This window comes from Sus scrofa, chromosome 7, assembly GCF_000003025.6.
Source record: "Sus scrofa isolate TJ Tabasco breed Duroc chromosome 7, Sscrofa11.1, whole genome shotgun sequence".
NCBI lineage: Eukaryota > Metazoa > Chordata > Mammalia > Artiodactyla > Suidae > Sus > Sus scrofa.
In genome coordinates, this window is record NC_010449.5 from 51,792,041 (window position 1) to 51,812,619 (window position 20,579).

Genomic DNA, 20,579 nt, shown 5'->3' on the forward strand with positions numbered 1-20,579 from the left:
GAAAATCTTGAGTAAGCTGAACTTTTTCTAATTAAAATAGAATGATTCTTTTCATAGTTGTTATGTTCTTTGCTATTTTTCAAAAATGTAATTAGGTAATATTTTAATATTTCTTAGGCAATTCAGCAACAGAGCTCTTCAGAAACTGAAGGAGAAGGCGGAAATACTGCAGATGCAAGCAGTGAGGAAGAAGGTGATAGAGTAGAAGAAGATGGAAAAGGCAAAAGAAAGAATGAAAAAGCAGGCTCAAAACGGAAAAAGTCATATACTTCAAAGGTTACTGAGGAACTTTTCTCTTTGTTATTAATGTCATATGCTATTAATGCCATATTCACTGAAAGTTTTTAAGTTATTTTTAATTTCATTGGACACATAGAAATATATTAGTTCTGTGGAGCCTCTACCTTTAAAGACAAGTAATATATCTGAGGGGAATAAGATAGTTAATCTTTAGGGAGTTCCCGTCGTGGCACAATGGTTAACGAATCCAACTAGGAACGATGAGGTTGCAGGTTTGATCCCTGGCCTCGCTCAGTGGGTTAAGGATCCGGCGTTGCCATGAGCTGTGGTGTAGGTTGCAGATGTGGCTCGGATCCTGCATTGCTGTGGCTGTGGTGTAGGCCGGTGGCTACAGCTCCAATTCAGCCCCAGCCTGGGAGCCTCCATATGCCGCGGGAAGCAGCCCTAGAAAAGGCAAAAAGACAAAAAAAAAAAAAAAAAGGTAGTTAATCTTTAATTTTAGATATGAGGGTACGTGCTCTTGACTCATCTGGGCTGTTTTACCCTGAAAATACTACCTTCTTAGTTGGAGAAAGACTATTCTTTAATTAAGGATATAAGAGTAGATATTCCTCCTGTAACAACCCCCAGATGAACTTTGAAGAATTTAGGAATATAAGAGACTCCATACAATTTAGGACTGTGTCTGGTGCTATAGTTGTAAACCTAAAGATGTACTCTTTCTTGTTTGTTTTAAAGAATGTACTTTAGCTCTTTATGTGTTCAGGTCTCATATTTCCAGATAACCTATTCTGTGTCAGACACATGTACGAGGTATATAGTGGTGAGCAAATCTGATTCCATCCCTTCCTTCATCCTGACCCTGCAATACAGTGGGTTGGGGGGTAGAAATAAGCAAACAACAAGAAGTAAATATAAATTCTGAGAAGTCTATGAAGGAAATGGCAGGGGCAAGGAATGACAGAATAAGTATACCTGTTTAGATAGAGTGGCCAGGCCTTTCCAGAAAAATGAAATTTGTGCTGAGATCTGAAAGAAGAACATGAGAGGAGGAGCCACGTGAGGCAGAGCCACAAAGCTCTGAGGCCCGGAAGAGTTTGATATGTCCAAAATTGAAAGAAGACAGGCACAACTGGAGAATCATGATCAGGAGGGAGAGACAGGCAAAGGCTGAGTAATGGAGACTGGTATGCCTTGTTAAGGAGTTTGGATTTTATTCCAAATGTAACAGTTATTTGTTGAAGGTGTGGCATGATCCTTGATTTGCAGATTGAAAGTTTAGGTTTTTCATATAGTGATTCAGAAATACACTTGAATAAACTATGGTTTGGGGGAAGTCATTCGCTTTTTAGAAGCTTAAAACAAGATAAATGGATCTTTGAAGATCAAAGGTTGGTATAAGTGTTGCTGTAATTGGTCTGTCACACAGTTGAATACTTGGATAAATGACTTCCATTTAGATTCTGGTGTTTAGTGGCTGGATATACTTAGGAAATTCCCTAAAAACAAGTATCAAGGGTTTATTAGACATTTTATTTTATAGTCAATAAAATTCACCCAGTTAGCATACAGGTGAAATTGTATGAATACATATTAGTTCCTGTACACCTAATGGAAAAAAATGGTATCTGCCTTAATGGGGATGAAGTTTGTGAATGACAACAAAATAATTAGAATTTTCCCCTTCAGACGGTCTTCCAGTGAGGTTATTTTTTAAGATGAAATTCTTTTAACATTTTGGACCTTAACACTGGTTTAATTTATTTTATTTAATTTATGATTGCCTGCTGAGCTAATATGAAAGCCATTCTGAATTATCTAAGCTATCTAATATATTCGTATTTAATAATGCGAATATGTGGCTTTTAAATGTCATTATTTTGGAGTTTCCTTGTGGTGCATTGGATTAAGTTTCTGGTATTGTCACTGAAGTGGCCTGATTGCTGCTGTGGCGTGGGTTCGATCCCTGGCCTAGGAACTTCCATATACTGTGGGAGTGGCCAAAAAATATTATATTATTGCTGTTGTGAAAACCAGAAGTGATGGGGCTCATACCTGAGGTGGATTTATAATTTAACACAGTAAAGAGGTAAAAACATACTTAACTTACTAAGGCTTATCTGTTTTAAATTAAAGAATCATTTTCTTTGCTCTCCTTCAGTATCACATCTTCCGTGATTACTTAAGAACCATGATTTTTTATTTTTAATATCAACTGAGTAACCTCACCCAGTAGTTCCCAAACTTTTGCATGCATCAAAATCACCTGGAGGGCTTGTTAAAACACATGCTGAGGGACTTCCTAAGCCCATTACAGTGGGTTAAAGGATCAGGCATTGCCACAGTTAGGGCATAGGTCACAGCTGCAGCTTGGATTCAGTCCCTGGCCCAGGAACTTACATATGCCTCAGATGCAGCCATTAAAAAAAAATTTTTTTAAAACCCACTGCTGAGCCTCACCACCTCCTCCTACCCCCGACCCCGCAAATTTCTGTTTCACTGGAGTCCAGGGTGCGGAATTAAATATCCAATGAAGCTGATATTGCCAATCTAGGAACCATATTTAGAGAACTACTTACCTGATAGAACCTCACTGCTCTCTTTAGCCTAACAAATGTTTTCTTTTTGTTGAATGTGGTGATCTTGTCTATGTCTGTCTCTTTTTATTTTTAATTGAAGTATAGTTGATTTACAATGTTAATTTCTGCCATACAGCGAAGTGATTCGGTTTTTATACATATGTTCTTTTTTTAATACTCTTTTCCATTATGGTTTATCACAGGATACTAAATATAATTCCCTGTGCTATACGTAGGACCTTAGTGTTTATCCATTCTGTATATAATGGCTTCGACCTGCTACTCCCAACCTTCCAGTCCATCCCTCTCCCAGCCCCCTCTCTTGGCAACCACAAGTCTGTTCTCTGTCAGTGAATCTGTTTCTGTTTCATGGATAAGTGAATTTTTGTCATTTTTTGGATTCCACATATAAGTGATATCATATGCTACTTATCTTTTTCTGACTTACTGCACTTACTATGAAAATAATCTCTAGGTCCATCCATGCTGCTGCAAATGGCATTATTTCGGTTTTTTATGGCTGAGTAGTATTCCATTGTGTATGTATATACACCACATCTTTATCCATTCATCTGTCAGCAGACCTTTAGGTTGTTTCCATGTCTTGGCTGTTATAAATAATGCTGCTATGAACATAGGGGTACATGTTTTCATAAGTTTTTTCTGGAGTGAGATGGTTGGATCATATGGCAACTCAATCCTTAATTTTTGAGGAATGTCCATACTGTTTTCTGTAGTGGTTGTACCAGTTTACATTCCCACCAACAATGTAGGAGGGCTTCCTTTTCTCCACACCCTCTCCAGCATTTGTCATTTGTAGACCTTTTTGATGATGGTTATTCTGACTGGTGTGAGGTGGTCCTTGTTGTAGTTTTGATTTGCATTTCTCTAGTAATTAGTGATATTGAGTGTCTTTTCATTTGCCTATTGGCCATCCATATGTCTTTGGAGAAATGTCTATTTAGTCCTTCTGCCCATTTTTCTATTGGGTTATTTTTTGTTGAGCAGTATGACCTGTTTGTGTGTTTTGGAAATTAAGCCCTTGTCTGTTGCATCATTTACAAATATTTTCTCCCATTCTATAGGTTGTCTTTTCATTTTGTTTATGGTTTCCTTTGCTGCACAAAATCCTAACACATCTGCCTCTTCAATTTGAATAATCTTCCTTTACCACTCCACAAACTTTTTGAACTGCATCTAAGTTAGGTTGAAGGAAAGGTCCCATATTCCCTCTGCTTGACCTAATTCCATTTTTCTGTGAGAAAAAATTCGATAATTATAATGAAAAGGCATACTAAAGCACATTTGAGGGAGATTATGTATATATCACTTTAGCAGTAAGTGTGTGTATGATTCATATTTGAGCCATAGTAGATACTGGAAAATTATAAGCAAAAAATATTTGGCATGCAAGTTATTTACTGTATAAAGTAGAGCTAATCAAAAAACCTCACAAACTTAACTGATGATGATAGTAAACTATTAATAATTTTAGTTAAAAACCAGGGGTGGTAACAGTTAGACATACAACCAATTCAAGACCACATTGATGAAACCCATGAAGAGTCCTTCCCCAAAATTACAGAAATTGCGATGATCTGAATGTGCACAGTAAGAGCTTTCCGAGGGTACCAAATATAGTTTGGCAGTCAGATTTCTTAGTAGAATACTGAATGTGACTCATTAGCAAAATGATAGTAATACCCTACTTCTAGTCTTTGTATACCAAATTATAATTCTTGTAAACTCACTTGTAGGGTTACTTTTAAGTATCCTTTGTAAGCACTATAAATTTTAGAGAGTTGTGCATTGTTATCTGTAAGACTATAGGTCAAGGACTATTATATGAGAATTACTTCATAAAGCAGTTACTACATATCAATAATTATACTGTATTTACTAGGAGAACAAAAGTATTTCACAGTAGTTCTATATTGTCATACTTTATCTTAACATTAACTCTAGGCATTCCCCCCTTGGATTATTAAATCCCTGCTTCCCCTCCATGTAAAAAGTGAAAACGACTGTTTGAAACGGACACTTTGGGCTTGGTTGGTAGTTTCAGTTAAGTAAAATAGAAGCAATGTAATTATATATTCTGGCACATAGCTAGAAGATATTTTCTCTTGGAAGTTGCAGTGTCGGGAATTCTCACAGTGGCTTAAGGATCCTGGCCATTGTCTCTGAGGTGGTACAGGTTTGATCCCCTGGCTGGCACAGTGTGTTAATGATCTTGGGTTGCTGCAGCTGTGGCATAGGTCATACCTGCGTCTCGGATTTCTGGCCTGAGAACTTCCATATGCTGTGGGTGTAGCCGAAAAAGAAAAAATAGTAATAATAAAATAAAATATTGATTGTCTGAGCAAACTCCAATTTGCTAATTCATTTCTGTAAAACTCAAAGTGACTTGCCTTAATAAGTTTTGCCTTAGCTGTTATTTGCCATGCGCTTAAAGGTTCTTAAAATTTCTCAGAAAGTCCTGGGATAGACCATGTTGGAAGAGAATATTAAAAAAAGAATGTATAGGAATTCCTGTTGTGGCTCAGCAGAAATGAATGCAACTAGTATCCACAAGGATGCGGTTTCGATCCTGATTAAGGATCTGGCGTTGCCATGAGCTGTGGTATAGGTTGCAGATGTGGCTCAGATCTGGAGTTGCTGTGGCTGTGGTGTAGGCCAGCAGCTGCAGCTCTGATTTGATCCCTAGCTGCAGGTGTGGCCCTAAAAAGAATAAAAACAGGAGTTCCCATTGTGGCTAAAGCAGAAATGAATCTGACTAGCACCCATGAGGATGCAGGTTCAATCCCTGGCCTTGCATTGACATGAGCAGTGGTGTAGGTCACAGATGTGGCTCAGATCCCGCTTTGTTTTGGCTGTGGTATAGGCTGACAGCTACAGCTCTGATTCGACCCCTGGCCTGGGAGCCTTCATATGCCATGGGTGCGGCCCTAAAAAGATACACACAAAAAAGAACATATATATGTAATATATGTATAACTGGGTCACTTTGCTGCAGGAACGGGCACAACATTGTAAATCAACTATAATAAAAATATATATATATAATTTTCTCATAAAGGAAATGTTAGTGAAATGTTCCATTTTATTTTCTTAAGGTGCTCAGCAGGGCCAGCTTTTGATAATTTTAATGCTGTTCTGCAGAGCAGCTCTGGCTGTGAACTGTAATTGTATTTTCATCTTCCTTGTAGAGTTCATCTTGGCTTCAAATGCAGATTGATAAGAAGAAAGGCTTTAAGTTCTTAAATAACTATCCATGATTTAGAAGATTAAAGTTCTTTATATCACGTGGTAATGCAAAAGTTTTGTTAAGATCATTCTGCATATACCATTAAGCAAATGGCTTCAACAAGCATTCCAACGTGAATATCCATATATTAATTTAGATAGTTTACCTTGCTTCTCTGGAGCTCACGTTCTACTATGAAATGATAGGGAAGGGCAAGGTGACCTTTAGGGTGCTTTCTAGCTCTGTGGCCTTCCTAAACTGGTGTCCATCAGCTGTATTTATTCATTGACAGTGTTCCAGGTATGTGAAATCTTTATGTTCTACTTTCAATATCACACTGCCAAAAAGAACTATAAGGTTATCTGGCCCACCTCCACTTCCTTTCCAGGTAGTTAAACTAAGGCCCACTGGAGTGAATGACTTGTCCAAGGTCATCTAGCTCAGACTTGGCACACTGCTTGTTGTATTGTATTCTGTATCAAGCTGCAAAGTCTGGACTGTAGGTCAGCTACGTCTGCATTTCTTTCTTACACTTGTGCATTTGGATTTCTACTTTTGACTATAGTTTTTCACTTGTCTAAACATTTAGAAATCCTCTAAACAGTCCCGGAAATCTCCAGGAGATGAGGATGACAAGGACTGCAAAGAAGAGGAAAACAAAAGCAGCTCTGAGGGTGGAGATGCCGGCAATGACACAAGAAACACAACTTCAGACTTGCAAAAAACCAGTGAAGGGGTAAGGACATGCCCGTAATTTTTGTTACCTTTCTGTTAACTGAGGAGACACTTTGCCTCAGAACAGGATTCCTATCACAGCATTAGGAGACGGCCTTCTCAGGTTGGCCTGTGCATTCACTCGCAGCTCCTGAATAAGGGACTAGGTGCTCAGAGTCGGAGAACCAAAGAGCCAGGTGGGAGTTCCACCTACCTATTGTCCTGGAACTCTAAGAACAGGTTTATTCCCCTTTTAAACTAACTTTAGCAACTTGAGAGTTTTTTAAAGTAAGGCACGAAGTATTGAAATTATGAAATGCTACCTCAGAATTTGACAGTTGTATTTCTTATATTATAAAATGAATGGCTTGTTCAAAATAGGGTATTTTATACTGATCCTTCTTTCCTTGAAGCAGTATGTAATTTAATATACCCACAGGGACTTTGAATATTTAAATATTCAAACTATATGTCAATATTGATATTTAAAGTACCCAAGGGGAAAACTTGTCCACTTTGAATCTTGTTAATGTCTCTTAACCCCTTAAGTTCAAAGTCATAGGCAGGTCTACCTTTGTATAAGTTTTATTGAAGGTAGATGCCCCTGATCATTTTTAGTGAAGGTAAATGCCTCTGGTCATTTTCCACGATCATTTTCCATGTCCCCTTTCTCTCCTATACCTTCATTTTCTTTTCCTCTGGCGCCCTGCTCTCTGCCTGTAAACAGTCTCTATGAAGAGCAGCAATTGGACAGCGGCAAATTGTTTTAAAACAATACCCATAAGATATATTCTTATCTTTAGTTAAATTCTGGTTTCAGCTGAGTTCTTGTCTGCTTTTATCAGTACTGTTTACTCTCAACTGTCTCCTCCTTCTTCCAGTTTCCCATAATTATTCCCAAGTTGTTATGATTCTGATTATTCCCTTACTCCTCTCCCCCAGCTCAGTTTTACACTATTCTCTGCCTGTCTTCCTTGTCTTGACCTCTCTCCAGTAAATAGTCCTCTATCATTATCTTTGCCTGCAGCCCTTCCAGGGACGCAGACCTGCTAACAGTCACTAAAGGCTTGAGTATCTAACCTGAATTTGATTTTCTTTTTGTCTCCATTCATCCTAGGAAGCCTCATATAGCAGAAACTACCACAGTTGTTTCTCCTTTACTACCAAACTCGTTTCTAGCTACACTTGCTGTGACAGAGAAAGAGGTAGTCTATACACCCTTACTACTCAAGAGTGTGTGGTCTGCAGAGAAGTAGCATCAGCATCACCTCGGGTCTTGTTAGAAATGCAAGATCTCAGGTCCAACCCCAGACCTACCAAATCAGAATTTGTACTATAACTAATGCCCCAGGTCATTCATATGTGTATTAAAGTTTGAGACCACTAATCTGCACCTTTCTGCTGCCAGAATCCAGAATATCCTCTCCTCCTCCTTTCTCCATGACTATAGTCTTTCTCCCATCAGTTGTTCCCTTTCTCTCCTATACCTTCATTTTCTTTTCCTCTGGCTCCCTACTCTCTGCCTGTAAATAGTATCAGGTCTCCTTTAATTTTAAAGATGCCTTCCTTCCACCATATATCCTACTATTTTCACCTTTCTCTTCATTTCTCATTTCTTGTCTTTTTTTTTTTTTTTTTTTTTTTTGGCATTTCTTGGGCTGCTCTCGCGGCATATGGAGGTTCCCAGGCTAGGGGTCTAATCGGAGCTATAGCCACCGGCTTACGCCAGAGCCATAGCAATGCAGGATCCTAGCCGCGTCTGCAACCTGCACCACAGCTCACAGCAACGCCAGATCCTTAACCCACTGAGCAAGGCCAGGGATCAAATCCACAACCTCATGGTTTCTAGTCGGATTTGTTAACCACTGCGCCACAACGGGAACTCCCCATTTCTCATTTTTTAAGTGTTTTCTTTTCTCCTAGTATCCGTTTTTTCACTTTCTTCTCATGCCTTAACCCATGGCTCTTCTTCTTTGACCATTTCATTGAAACTGTTCTTGTAGAGGGCCCTAGTGATCCTCTCATTGCCAAATCCAATGTCTACTTTACCCTTCTTCTACTCTGCAGCGTTAACCACTTTCTCCTCCTAACTTTGCCTCTAGGTCACCAGTCTTTTCTGCTACTGCCTCTCAGTCTCTTTCTAGAGCACCTTTCTCCAGTCTGTCTTGGCACACTTCTACAAGTTCCCCATGTCATCCTTTGCACTCACATGGCTTCAGCTGTTACGTATTACTGATAACTTTCCACTCTGTATCTCTTGCATCATAGATTTCATTTTTCTGTTAATGAAGCCATTCCTACTTTAGTATCTTGAAATCACCTCAGAAAATAGTTGCTACTAGAAGTAACAACAGCAGCAGAGTCAGAGTAGTAGTGGCTAACATTTTTACCATGTGCCACATACTATGTGAAATGTTGTCTGTGCATGTAATCCTCACACAAACCCCAGGAAGTGCAGGTGTTATCTTCATACTGAGGCTGAAAGGATAGGCCCAGGGTCACACAGCTAGTAAGAGCCTGAATTTGAAGTGAGAGTCTAAGATCTTTTTTTTTTTGGCCATGCCTGCAGCGGCATGTGGAATTTCCCGAGCCAGGGATGGAATCTGCACTACAGCAGCAACCCAAGCCATGGTAGTGACAACAGTGGATCCTTCTTTTAGATCTTTTTATTTTTAACCTGCTTCTAATAATATATTTTTATACACAAAAGAATATATATGCAATTTAAAATAGTAAACATAGTATTCTAATGAACTAGTGTTCTAGTTCAACCCCAAAACTAGAACGTAACTGGTATCTATTTACATGTTCTTCCTAGTCCCATCTTCTTCAAACCCAGAGATAACCACTAGTGCTATATTAATTATTTCCTTTCACTTTGAAAATTTAAGCCCATAGCTAACATATAGGTATATACCTAAATAATAATTTAATTTTGCTCACTTTTGAGTTTTTTAATTACTCAATGAATTTTGTTACATTTATAGTTGTACAACGATCATCACAACCAAATTTTACAGCATTTCCATCCCAAACCCTCAGTGCATCCCCCCACCCCCCAGCTTGTCTCATTTGGAAACCATAACTTTTTTAAACTCTGAGTCAGTATCTATTATTGTCTGACTGACTTCACTTAGTATGATAATTTCTAGGTCCATGCACATTGCTGCAAATGCCATTATTTCTTTCCTTTTAATGGCTGAGTAATATTCCATTGTGTATATATACCCATCTTCTTTATCCACTCTTCTGTTGATGGACATTTAGGTTGTTTCCATGATTGATTTTCAGATATTGAAGAATCCTTGCATCCCTAGGATAAATCCCACTTGACCATGATGTACAATCTTTTTAATGTATTGTTGGTTTTGGTTTGCTAGTATTTTGTTGAGGGTTTTTGCATCTATGTTCATCAGTGAAATTGACCTGTAATTTTCTTTTTTTTTTTTTTTGTGGTATCTTTGTCTGTTTTTGGTATCAGGGTGATGGTGGCCTCACAGGATGATTTTGGGAGTATTCCTTCTTCTGCAATTTTTTGGAATACTTTCAGAAGGAGAGGTGTTAGCTCTTCTCTAAATGTTTGATAGAATTCTGTGAAGCCATCTGGTCCTGGACTTTTTGTTCATAGGAAGTTTTTTTTTTTTTTTTTTTTGGCTTTTTGGCTTTTTGCTATTTCTTGGGCCGCTCCCGTGGCATATGGAGGTTCCCAGGCTAGGGGTCGAATTGGAGCTGTAGCCACCGGCCTACACCAGAGCCACAGCAACGCGGGATCCGAGCCGCGTCTGCAACCTACACCACAGCTCACGGCAACGCCGGATCCTTAACCCACTGAGCAAGGGCAGGGACCGAACCCGCAACCTCATGGTTCCTAGTCGGATTCGTTAACCACTGCGCCACGACGGGAACTCCAGGAAGTTTTTAAATCACAGTTTCAACTTCAGTACTTGTGCTTGGTCTGTTCATCTTTTCTCTTTCATCTTGGTTTTAGTCTAGGAATATTGTACTTTTCTAAGAATTTGCCAATTTCTTCTAGGTTTTCTGTTTTATTGGCATACAGTTGCATGTAGTAGTCTCTTAACGATCCTTTGTATTTCTGTGATGTCCATTGTAACTTCTCCTTTTTCATTTCTAATTTTATTGAGTTGAGTCCTCTCTCTCTTTTTCTTGGTAAGTCTGGCTAAGGGTTTATTAATTTTGTTGATCTTTTCAAAGAACCAGCTTTTAGTTTCATTGATCTTTTCTATGGTTTTCTTTGATTCTATTTCATTATTACTACTCTGATCTTTATGATTTCTTTCCTTCTGCTAACTTTAGGTCTTGTTTGTTCGTCTGTCTCTAGCTGCTTTAGATGTAAAGTCAGGTTGTTTATTTGAGCTTTTTCTTATTTCCTGAGGTAGGCTTGTATTGCTATAAACTCCCCTCTTAGAATGGCTTTTGCTACATCCCTTAGGTTTTAGGGTGTCATATCTTTGTTGTCATTAGCTTCTGGGTATTTTTTTTTTATTTCCTCTTTGATTTCGTCAGTGATTCATTGGTTGTTTAGTAGCATGTTGTTTAGTCTCCACGTGTTTGTGTTTTTTGTAGTTTTTTTCTTGTTGTTGATTTCCAGTTATATAGCATTGTGGTTGGAAAAGATGCTTGATACGATTTCAATTTTCTTAAAATTACCGAGGCTTGATTTGTAGCCCAGTATGTGGTCAATCTTAGAGAATGTTCCATGTGCACTTGAGAAGAATGTGTATTCTGTTGCTTTTAGATGGAATATCCTATAAATATCTATTAAGTCCACCTGGTCTAATGCTTCATTCAGGGCCTGTGTTTCCTTATTGATTTTCTGTCTGGATGATCTGTCCATTGCTGTAAGTGGGGTGTTAAAGTACCCCACTATTATTGTGTTATTGTCAGTTTCTCCTTTTTTTTTTTTTTGTCTTTTGTCTTTTTTTTTGTTGTTGTTGTTGTTATTGTTGCTATTTCTTGGGCCACTCCCGCGGCATATGGAGGTTCCCAGGCTAGGGGTTGAATCGGAGCTGTAGCCACTGGCCTACTCCAGAGCCACAGCAATGCGGGATCTGAGCTGCGTCTGCAACCTACACCACAGCTCACGGCAACGCCAGATCATTAACCCACTGAGCAAGGGCAGGGATCAAACCCGCAACCTCATGGTTCCTAGTCGGATTCATTAACCACTGTGCCACGATGGGAGCTCCCAGTTTCTCCTTTTAAGGTTAGCAGTTGCCTTATATATTGTGGTAATCCTATGTTGGGTGCATATATTTTTAAAATTGTTATATCTTCTTCTTGGATTGATCCTTTGATCATTATGTAATGTCCTTCCTTGTCTCTTAAAATATTCTTCATTTTAAGGTCTATTTTGTCTGATATGAGTATTGCTACTCCAGCTTTCTTTTGATTCCCATTTGCATGGATTATTTTCTTCCATCCTCTCACTTTCAGTTTCAGACCCACTTTCAGAAGTGAAGCGGGTGTCTTGGAGACACCATATATATGGGTCTTGTTTTTGTATCCATTCATCCAATCTATGTCTTTTGGTTGGGGCATTTAGTCCATTTACATTGAAGATAATTATTGATATGTATGTTCTTATTGCCATTTTATTAACTGTTTTGGATTTGGTTTTGTTGCTCTTTTTTCTTCCCTTCTCTTGTTCTCTCCTCTTGTGGTTTGATGGCTATCTTTAGTGTTGTATTTGAGTTGACTTTTCTTATTTGTGTGTGTATCAATTGTAGATTTTTGGTTTGCAGTTGCCCTGAAGTTTTGATATAGGAGTGTGTATATATATATATATATGAGATTATTTTAGGTTGTTGGTCTCTTAATTGCAAGTGCATCTCCAGTGTCCTGCATTGGTACCCTCTTCTTCTCACAATTTCTGATTTTGGTAGCATATTTGTGTGTGGATGATTTCCTATGCCTTTACTGGTGAGCCTTGTCATTTGTGGTATTTTTGTTTCTAGTTGTGTCCTTTCCTTTTCTAGCTAGAGAAGGTCCTTTAGTATTTGTTTAAAGCTGGTTTAGTGTTGCTCAATTCTCTTAGCTTTTGCTTATCTGTAAAGCTTCTGATTTCTCCTTCAAATCTGAATGAAAGCGTTGCTGAGTACAGTAATACCGGTTGAAGGTTTCTTCCTTTCATCACATTAAGTATTATCATGCCTGCAGAGTTTCTGCTGAAAAATCTGCCAGTAACTTTATTGGGGTTCCCTTGTATGTTACTTGTTTCTTTTCCCTAGCTGTTTTCAATATTTTCTCTTTGTCTTTAATTTTGGTCAGTTTGATTAATATGTGCCTCAGGATGTTCTTCCTTAGGTTTATTTTATATGGTAGTTGTTGTGCTTCCTGGATTTGAGTGAGTGGTTCCTTCCCCATGTTAGGGAAGTTTTCAGCTATTATCTCTTCCGAATAACCTTTTTTTTTTGCCTTTTTCTGGGGCCACTCCTGCAGCATATGGAGATTCCCAGGCTAGGGGTCTAATCGGAGCCATAGCCACTGGCCTATGCCGGAGCCACAGCAACACAGGATCCGAGCCATGTCTGCAACCTACACCACAGCTCACGGCAATGCCAGATACTTAACCCACTGAGCAAGGCCAGGATCAAACCTGCAACCTCATGGTTCCTAGTCGGATTTGTTAACCACTGTGCCATGACGGGAACTCCTTGAATAACTTTTCTGTCCGTTTCTCTCTCTCTTCTTCTTCTTCTGGCATCCCTGTAGTACAGATGTTGGTGCATTTAACATTGTCCCAGAGTTCTCTGAGACTCTCTTCATTTCTTTTCAATCTATTTTTCTCTTTTCTGTTCCTCATCAGCGATTTCCACTAGTCTGTCCTCCACCTAGCTTATTTGATCTTCTACCTCCTGTATTCTGCTGTTGGTTGCTTCTAATGAATTTTTTATTTCAGTTATTGTATTTTGCATCTCTGCTTTGCTTAAATTTTATATCTTGTATTTCTTTGCTCAGTATTTCCTGTAAATTATCAATCTTTGCCTCCAGTTTATTTCCAATGTCTTCAGCATCATCAGTCTGAAGTCTTTTTCCTGGAGGTTAATAATCTCCAGATCACTTAACTGTTTTTTGGCCATGCCCTTGGCATGCAGATCGGGGCCAGGGATCAGACCCATGCCACAGCAGTGACAATGCTGGATCTTAAACTGCCAGGCCACTGGGAAACTCCCTTTTTTTGGAAATGATGACATTTACCTCTACTATGTTTCCAAGTTTCTTTCATGTGGTTTTGTGTAGAGTAGTTCACTCATTTTTCATTGTTTTATAATGACTCAGTTTTATGAGTACACCACAACTTCTTTATCCAGTCTCCTATCAACACGCCTTTTGGTCATTTCCAGCTTTTTGCAATTGTGTACTGTGTTTCTGTGAGCATTTTCATATTGTTTCCTAGTACACACATGCAAGGGTTTCTTTAGAGTATGTAGACCACAATTGGACATGCTGACTCATGAGTTTATGGTTTTTAACATTATAAGGTAATGTCAAATTAGTTTCCTAAGTTATCGGACCAATTTATAGTCTAACCATCAGTGTATGAGTCCCGTAATGACTAACTTGGCATTGTAAGACTAAAATTTTGCCAGCATAGTGAGTGTAAAGTATAGTCTTCTCTTTGGCTGTGCCCAAAGCATGTGGAAATTCCTGGGCCAGGGATTGAAGCTGCACCACAGCAGCAACCCAAGCTTCTATGGTGACAGCATTAGCTCTTTAACCCACTGTGCCACAAGAGCACATCATAAATTACAGTCTTACTTTGCAGTTCTTTGATCAGTAATGAAATTGTTCTTCTTTTCACATGTTTATTGACCAATGTTTACTCTTCTGTGCAGTGCTTGCTTTGGTTTTTGCCCATTTTCCTATTGGATGTTTTTCTTACTGATTTGTAGGACTGCTTTACATATTTTGGATTTTTACTGACATGGGTGGTCATATGCATTCAGATATCTTCTCCAAGTTTGTGACTTATCTATTCAGTTTTTTAATGATACCTGTTAGTAAGCAGAATTTATTTTGTTATAGCCAGATTACCAGACTTTCCATTTTTCAGTCTTATATAAGAAATCTATTTCTATCCCAAGGTTGGAATCTTCTCCTATGTTTCCTTTTTAAATTAGAAAATTTTGTTCTTAACATTTCAGTGTTTAATCCATCTGGAATTGATTTTTTGTGTATGGTATGATATAGGATCCCATTGCATTTTCCCCCATAGCATGACCATTTAACCTGCACCATATATTAAATAATCCTTCCTTTCCTCTCTGATCTGTAGTGTCATCTGTCATATAACTATGAGTCTTTCTCTAGTCTATTCTAATCCTTTGCTCAGTATCATACTTTTTAAATTGTAATAGCTTTATAATGTGTTCTGATATCTTGTAGGGCAAGTAGCCTAATTTTAAACCTCTTCTCAAATATTTAATAGTCATGGTCCAGGATAGAAGGTCAAGAGATCGTATTTTCTTGATGAGAGAATTTATAACACATATACAGATAAGAATGGTCCAAATATGGAATGATCACAAGAATAAAGGAAGAAAAAATTGCCAAAGTAGTGCTCTTCAGCAGGCAAGAAGGCATAATAAGATCTAGTGTACATCTGGCGGGGTTACCTTAGTTCATCCATTGAAGCAGGAGGAAATGCAGAGTGTTTGAGCACAGGTGTGGGTAAGTGGGTACTTGGGGTGAAAAATTTCTCATCTGATATTTTGATCTTCTTGGGAAGCAAGGTCAGCATTTGAGAGTGAGAACGGGAAGAAGTGTTGGAAGTTTCATGAGAGGAAAAGTGATAAAATAGTTACTTAGAAGAATAAAGAGTGATTGGGCTTGGGAAATGAAATTGAACTGCCAGACAGTAGTAAGGGCCCACTTGAGGTTAGTGGTCATGAATTTAAAGTGAGAACAGTCAGATGGCTGTGTGTTTTTCTCTAGGCATATTCAGTTGTGCAGTCACAGAAGGGCAGAATTGAATTTCACTAGAATTGGGGTTTGCCTAGAGAGTAGAGTTAAGGAGGTTAGAGGCAAGGAAGTTGTGGGTTTATGCAAGGAAAGGATTAATTATGATGAACCCATGGAATCCAAAATATGTTCCCAGGGAAATAAGGACATGAAGCGATAGGATCAATAGATTTTGAGTATCAAAGTATTCTTGAAGTTGGATTCTTGGATAAAGGAAGTAAGCTAGAAAGGTAAGTGATGATAGAAGAGTAAGATGGTTAAGTTGAATTACGGAAGGGTGATGGTAGCTGCCGATGATAGTCCAGGTGCTTTTGGTATTTAGAGTGGGACAGTCCTTCATTGTGTGAGCATTGTCTATGACACAGAACATCTTTAGTGCCCTTGGCCCCAGCCCATTAAATGCCATAGCACCTCCACGTTCTGTGACAACCTAAAGTGTTCTCATAATTTGCCCCCCAAAATAGTGACTTAAAACAGTATTTTCAGATATCCTCAGTGGTTGAGACTCATTTATCTAAGAAATAATCATGTAAATAAGTGACTGAGGTAAAGTGACAGACAAGATCTTTGGAGAAGAGGAAATCGAGGAACTGAGAGGGCATAGTGTTGGAAAGACCATTTCTTTGCATGTTGACATCCCAGCAGTTATGATATTGAATGACACTGGGGCAGAGCTGAAATCTTTGAGGTGTCAGGGGGAGTGACCCAGGGAGTCTGAAGATGACTGCAGTAGGGAGGAGTGGTGGTTCACAAGCTAGAAGGAATTTTTCTCCTGGGGATGGAAGCACAAAAGAGAGAAAGGCTAAAGATTAAGGACAACTTCCCCACCTCTAGGGCCTGTAAGAGCTATGGCAAAGGAAAAAGTTACCATTTGGGGGGCTATAGGAAAAGAAGCAGCACTATCCTCAGGGGAAACCAGGTTTCCATTAGAACAGGTGGATCCATAAAATATCTTGGGAATGTAGAAGATTTGCTAATGACTGACTAGGATTTCAAGGGGCCCAGTAGGAGAGATTGAAGAATTTGGGTGGGTGGGTGGGAGTGTTTAATAGGTGAGGTTGTAAATGAGCATGTACAAAGTGACCAAGGAAGAGCATCCAGGAAGTGAGAGATGCCCCGGAGCCCATCTCGTGGCAAGGATATAGGGCATAAAGAAAAAGGATTGTGGGCCTCGAGGCAGATGTTGGTGTTAAAATTATGAATAGTGATAAAGGAAGGAGAAAAGAGGTTCTTACAGGGAACCGCAGCAGTCTGAGGCCCCTTTTATTTCTGGAGGTTCTCTGCCTTCATCCTCACTCATGCTAGTGGAAGCAGAAAGCAGAAGGGGACAACCTCCAAAACACTTAGCACTTCCCTCCATGATTCATGTGACTGTGAAGTGGAGGTATCTAATCTTTGTGGCCATATTAGCAAGAACTAACACATTTTGAGGTCAGCTGGTGGTTAGTCCTCTTCTAAGCTCACTCAGGTAATTTTTGGCAGGATTCAGGTTACTCAGTCATTGGACTGAGCTTTTCATTTCCTCACTGACTGCTGGTCAGAGGCCTTTCTTGGTTCCTTGCCACATGAGTCTCCGTAACGCAGCTCCTGCATGGCGGCTGGCTTCATTAGCGAGAGAGAGAATACTAGCAACACAGAAGTCACTCTTTTGTTATCCGGTCTCAGAAGAACATCCCATCACTTTTGCCTCATTCTGTTCATTAGAAGCAAGTCCCAAGGTCCAGCCCACACTCACATGGAGGGTATTACAACAAGAGTCTGAATAAGGAGGGAGGCATCATTGAGGACTGTGTCTGAAACCAACCACTGCTAACAAGGGGATTAGAACTGACTTATAACAGTCAGGTTCTACCCACTCCTGGAGCTGGAGTCAAGTCCCCAAATCACAAGACTGTTACATAATTGTGGGAAGCAGTAAAAGATAGAATAAATGTTGGGGGGACAGCCACAGAGTTCACTGTAACCACTAACCAGTATTCGTACCTTTATCCTTCTGGCTCAGTACCTATTATTCTCTCTACGACATAGTGCTGCCTCCGTTTGTATTGCCATTGCCCTCCAGATCAAGCCCAGACTCCCTATTTCAGCATATAATGGCCTTCACACTCTGACCCCTGATTAACTTTTTGGCCTTACTTCTCACCATTTACTTAAATTTGTTCTAAGCCTGGCTCTTCAAACTTTTTGGTCTCAGGACCCTTTTAATATTCTTAAAAGTTACTGATGGCTCCAAAGAGTTTTTGTTATAGCTATTGATATTTACTTAATTAGAAATAAAAACAGGCGTTTCTGCTGTGGTGCAATGGGTTAAGAATCTGACTGCAGCAGCTCTGGTTACTGCGGAGGGTGGTTTTGATCCCCAGCCCAGCACAGTGGATTAAAGGATCCAGCATTGCTGCAGCTGCACTGTAGTTTACAGCTATAGTGTAGTTTGCAGCTGTGTCTGGGATTTAATCCCTGGCCTGGGAACTTCCATATGCCATGAAGGCAGCAAGGGAGGTCAGGGGGGTGAGAAAGACATTTTTAAGAGATTTGTTAATTTGCTTTAAAATAATAATAAACTCATTACTTAACACATTTTTATGAAAAATAAATTACATTTTCCAAAAAAAATTTTTTTGAGAAAAGTGACTTTGTTTTACATTTTTAAAAATCTCTTTAGGGAGCTCCCATCATGGCTCAGTGGTTAACATACCCAACTGGCTGATTGGATTAGCCAGCTGTTACCAGTAGAGAGGTGGCATGGCACCTAGTACTCATGAGGATGCAGGTTCAATCCTTTACCTTGCTCAGTGGTTTAAGTGTCTAGTGTTGCCATGCGCTGTGGTGAAGGTTGCAGACACGGCTTGGATCCCGCATTGCTGTGGCTGTGGTGTACGCCAGCGGCTACAACTTGCATTTGACCCCTATCCTGGGAACCTCCGTATGCCATGGGAGTGGCCCTAAAAAGACAAAAAAAAATCCAATTAATGTCTACTTTGAAAGAGGACATCAGGCAGGATTCTCATATCTACTTCTATACTCAGTCTGTTATGATGTTATTTTGGTTGATGTATATGAAGAAAATGTGACCTTACATAGACATGTAGTTGAAAATGGAGATAGGAGTATTTCACGTCTTTTCAGATCATTGAGTATATTCTCTGATATTACCACCACTAAGTGGTAATTTCTTGGAGATTAGTTGCAGTGGAGATTCAGTTAAAATCTATTAAACTGTCTGGCACTTTGAATAGCTTTTACACGTTTGGAAAATATTTGTTTCCTGAGTTATTCAAGTCTTCCAAATATATCATTATGAAATCTTTTTAATCACATTTTTTGGCCATGCCTGTGGTATGTGGAAGTTCCCAGACCAGGGACCAAATCCATGCCACAACAGTGACAATGCCAGGTCCTTAGCTCACTAGGCCACCAGGGAACTCCTAGTCACATTTTAAAATACCACTACCTATCTTGTCAGAAAAATCTTTTTTTTTTTTGTTTTTGTTTTTGTTTTTGTTTTTGTCTTTTTGTTGTTGTTGTTGTTGTTGTTGTTGCTATTTCTTGGGCCGCTCCCGCGGCATATGGAGGTTCCCAGGCTAGGGGTTGAATCGGAGCTGTAGCCACCGGCCTACGCCAGAGCCACAGCAACACGGGATCAGAACCGCGTCTGCAACCTACACCGCAACTCACGGCAACGCCGGATCGTTAACCCACTGAGCAAGGGCAGGGACCGAACCCGCAACCTCATGGTTCCTAGTCGGATTCGTTAACCACTGCGCCACGACAGGAACTCCAGAAAAATCTTTTTTTTAATTGGGGAGCTCTGGTTGTAGAGGATGTAAGTTTTCCAGAATTCTAATTTTCACTTAAATGCTCAAATTTTATCATTGGCAACAAATACTGCCAGTTGTTTTTGTTGAAGTAATAGGCTAATTACATTTATTTTTAACAAAGTGCCAAATATTCAAGTCTGAATAACCATAGTTTATCTGTCATCACTTTTTCAAGTAAAACTGGTGCTCCATAAAAAGATCCCATGATTTCCACTGCCTCATAACTTTTGCTTATTGTTTTCTGCGTATCTGTCAGCTTCACTGCCACCCTACAGCCTTTCAATGTTCCTCATATTCAAAGGCCTCAAGAGAGAGTCTGATTGGATTAGCCAGCTGTTACCCAGTAGAGAGGTGGCATGGCACTAACCATGGCAACCAAATCATTGAGGAACAACTTCTGGCTACTCACTTGAAGGAGAGTTTCAGTCTAGCAAACACTCAGAATTCTTGTGTCTAGGACATTCATCATTATGAATTAGCAAGATATTTTTTGATATACAGATGCAGATAGAGTGATTACAGTGTGAGAAGTTTAAACAAATTAGATTTATAATTTGGTTTCACAAGCACCCATCTTGACAGTACCTTGTTTAAAGACCCCTTCCCCCAAAAAAGAGTATTGTAGTTACAGTCACATTCTGCTACCACTTTCACTTTGAGGCACTGATAATATTCTGAGTCTTCCATGGGACCATCTGTTCCAAAAATATTCTTCACCGTGGATTGAATAGTTGTTATTACTTTGAATTTTCTACCAATGTAAATAAACATAGAGTGTAGTGCTTTTCCAATGAATATTAATAAAAAAGACATTGTTAAAGAAGTTTCTTTGGTTGATTAACAATTTTTCATTGTTTTAATGAGTGTCTCCCTCCTTCACAAGGGAGGAAGGTCCTCCAAAGTCTGTGAGTATAATCTTATTTCTAGTGTTTTTCATTAATAAATAATTAGGAGTCACCAGGCACTCTTGCAAGTTCACAGATTTTACATGAAATTTTT

At 39.2% G+C, this 20,579-nt stretch overlaps 1 protein-coding gene across 3 annotated transcripts in view; it reads left to right on the plus strand.

The window, feature by feature from the left end:
- The window catches only part of HDGFL3 (HDGF like 3), an 87,769-nt gene that overhangs the window by 61,143 nt on the left and 6,047 nt on the right, over nucleotides 1–20,579 (plus strand). For all 3 annotated transcript variants that reach the window (XR_002345776.1, XM_021098881.1, XM_021098882.1), the window contains exons 4-5: nucleotides 118–276; nucleotides 6,656–6,802. Coding sequence is in view for 2 of the 3 variants with exons in the window: in XM_021098881.1 (XP_020954540.1) it covers nucleotides 118–276; nucleotides 6,656–6,802 (306 nt within the window). In the remaining variant the exon portion in view is untranslated. The remainder of the gene's footprint in view (nucleotides 1–117; nucleotides 277–6,655; nucleotides 6,803–20,579) is intronic.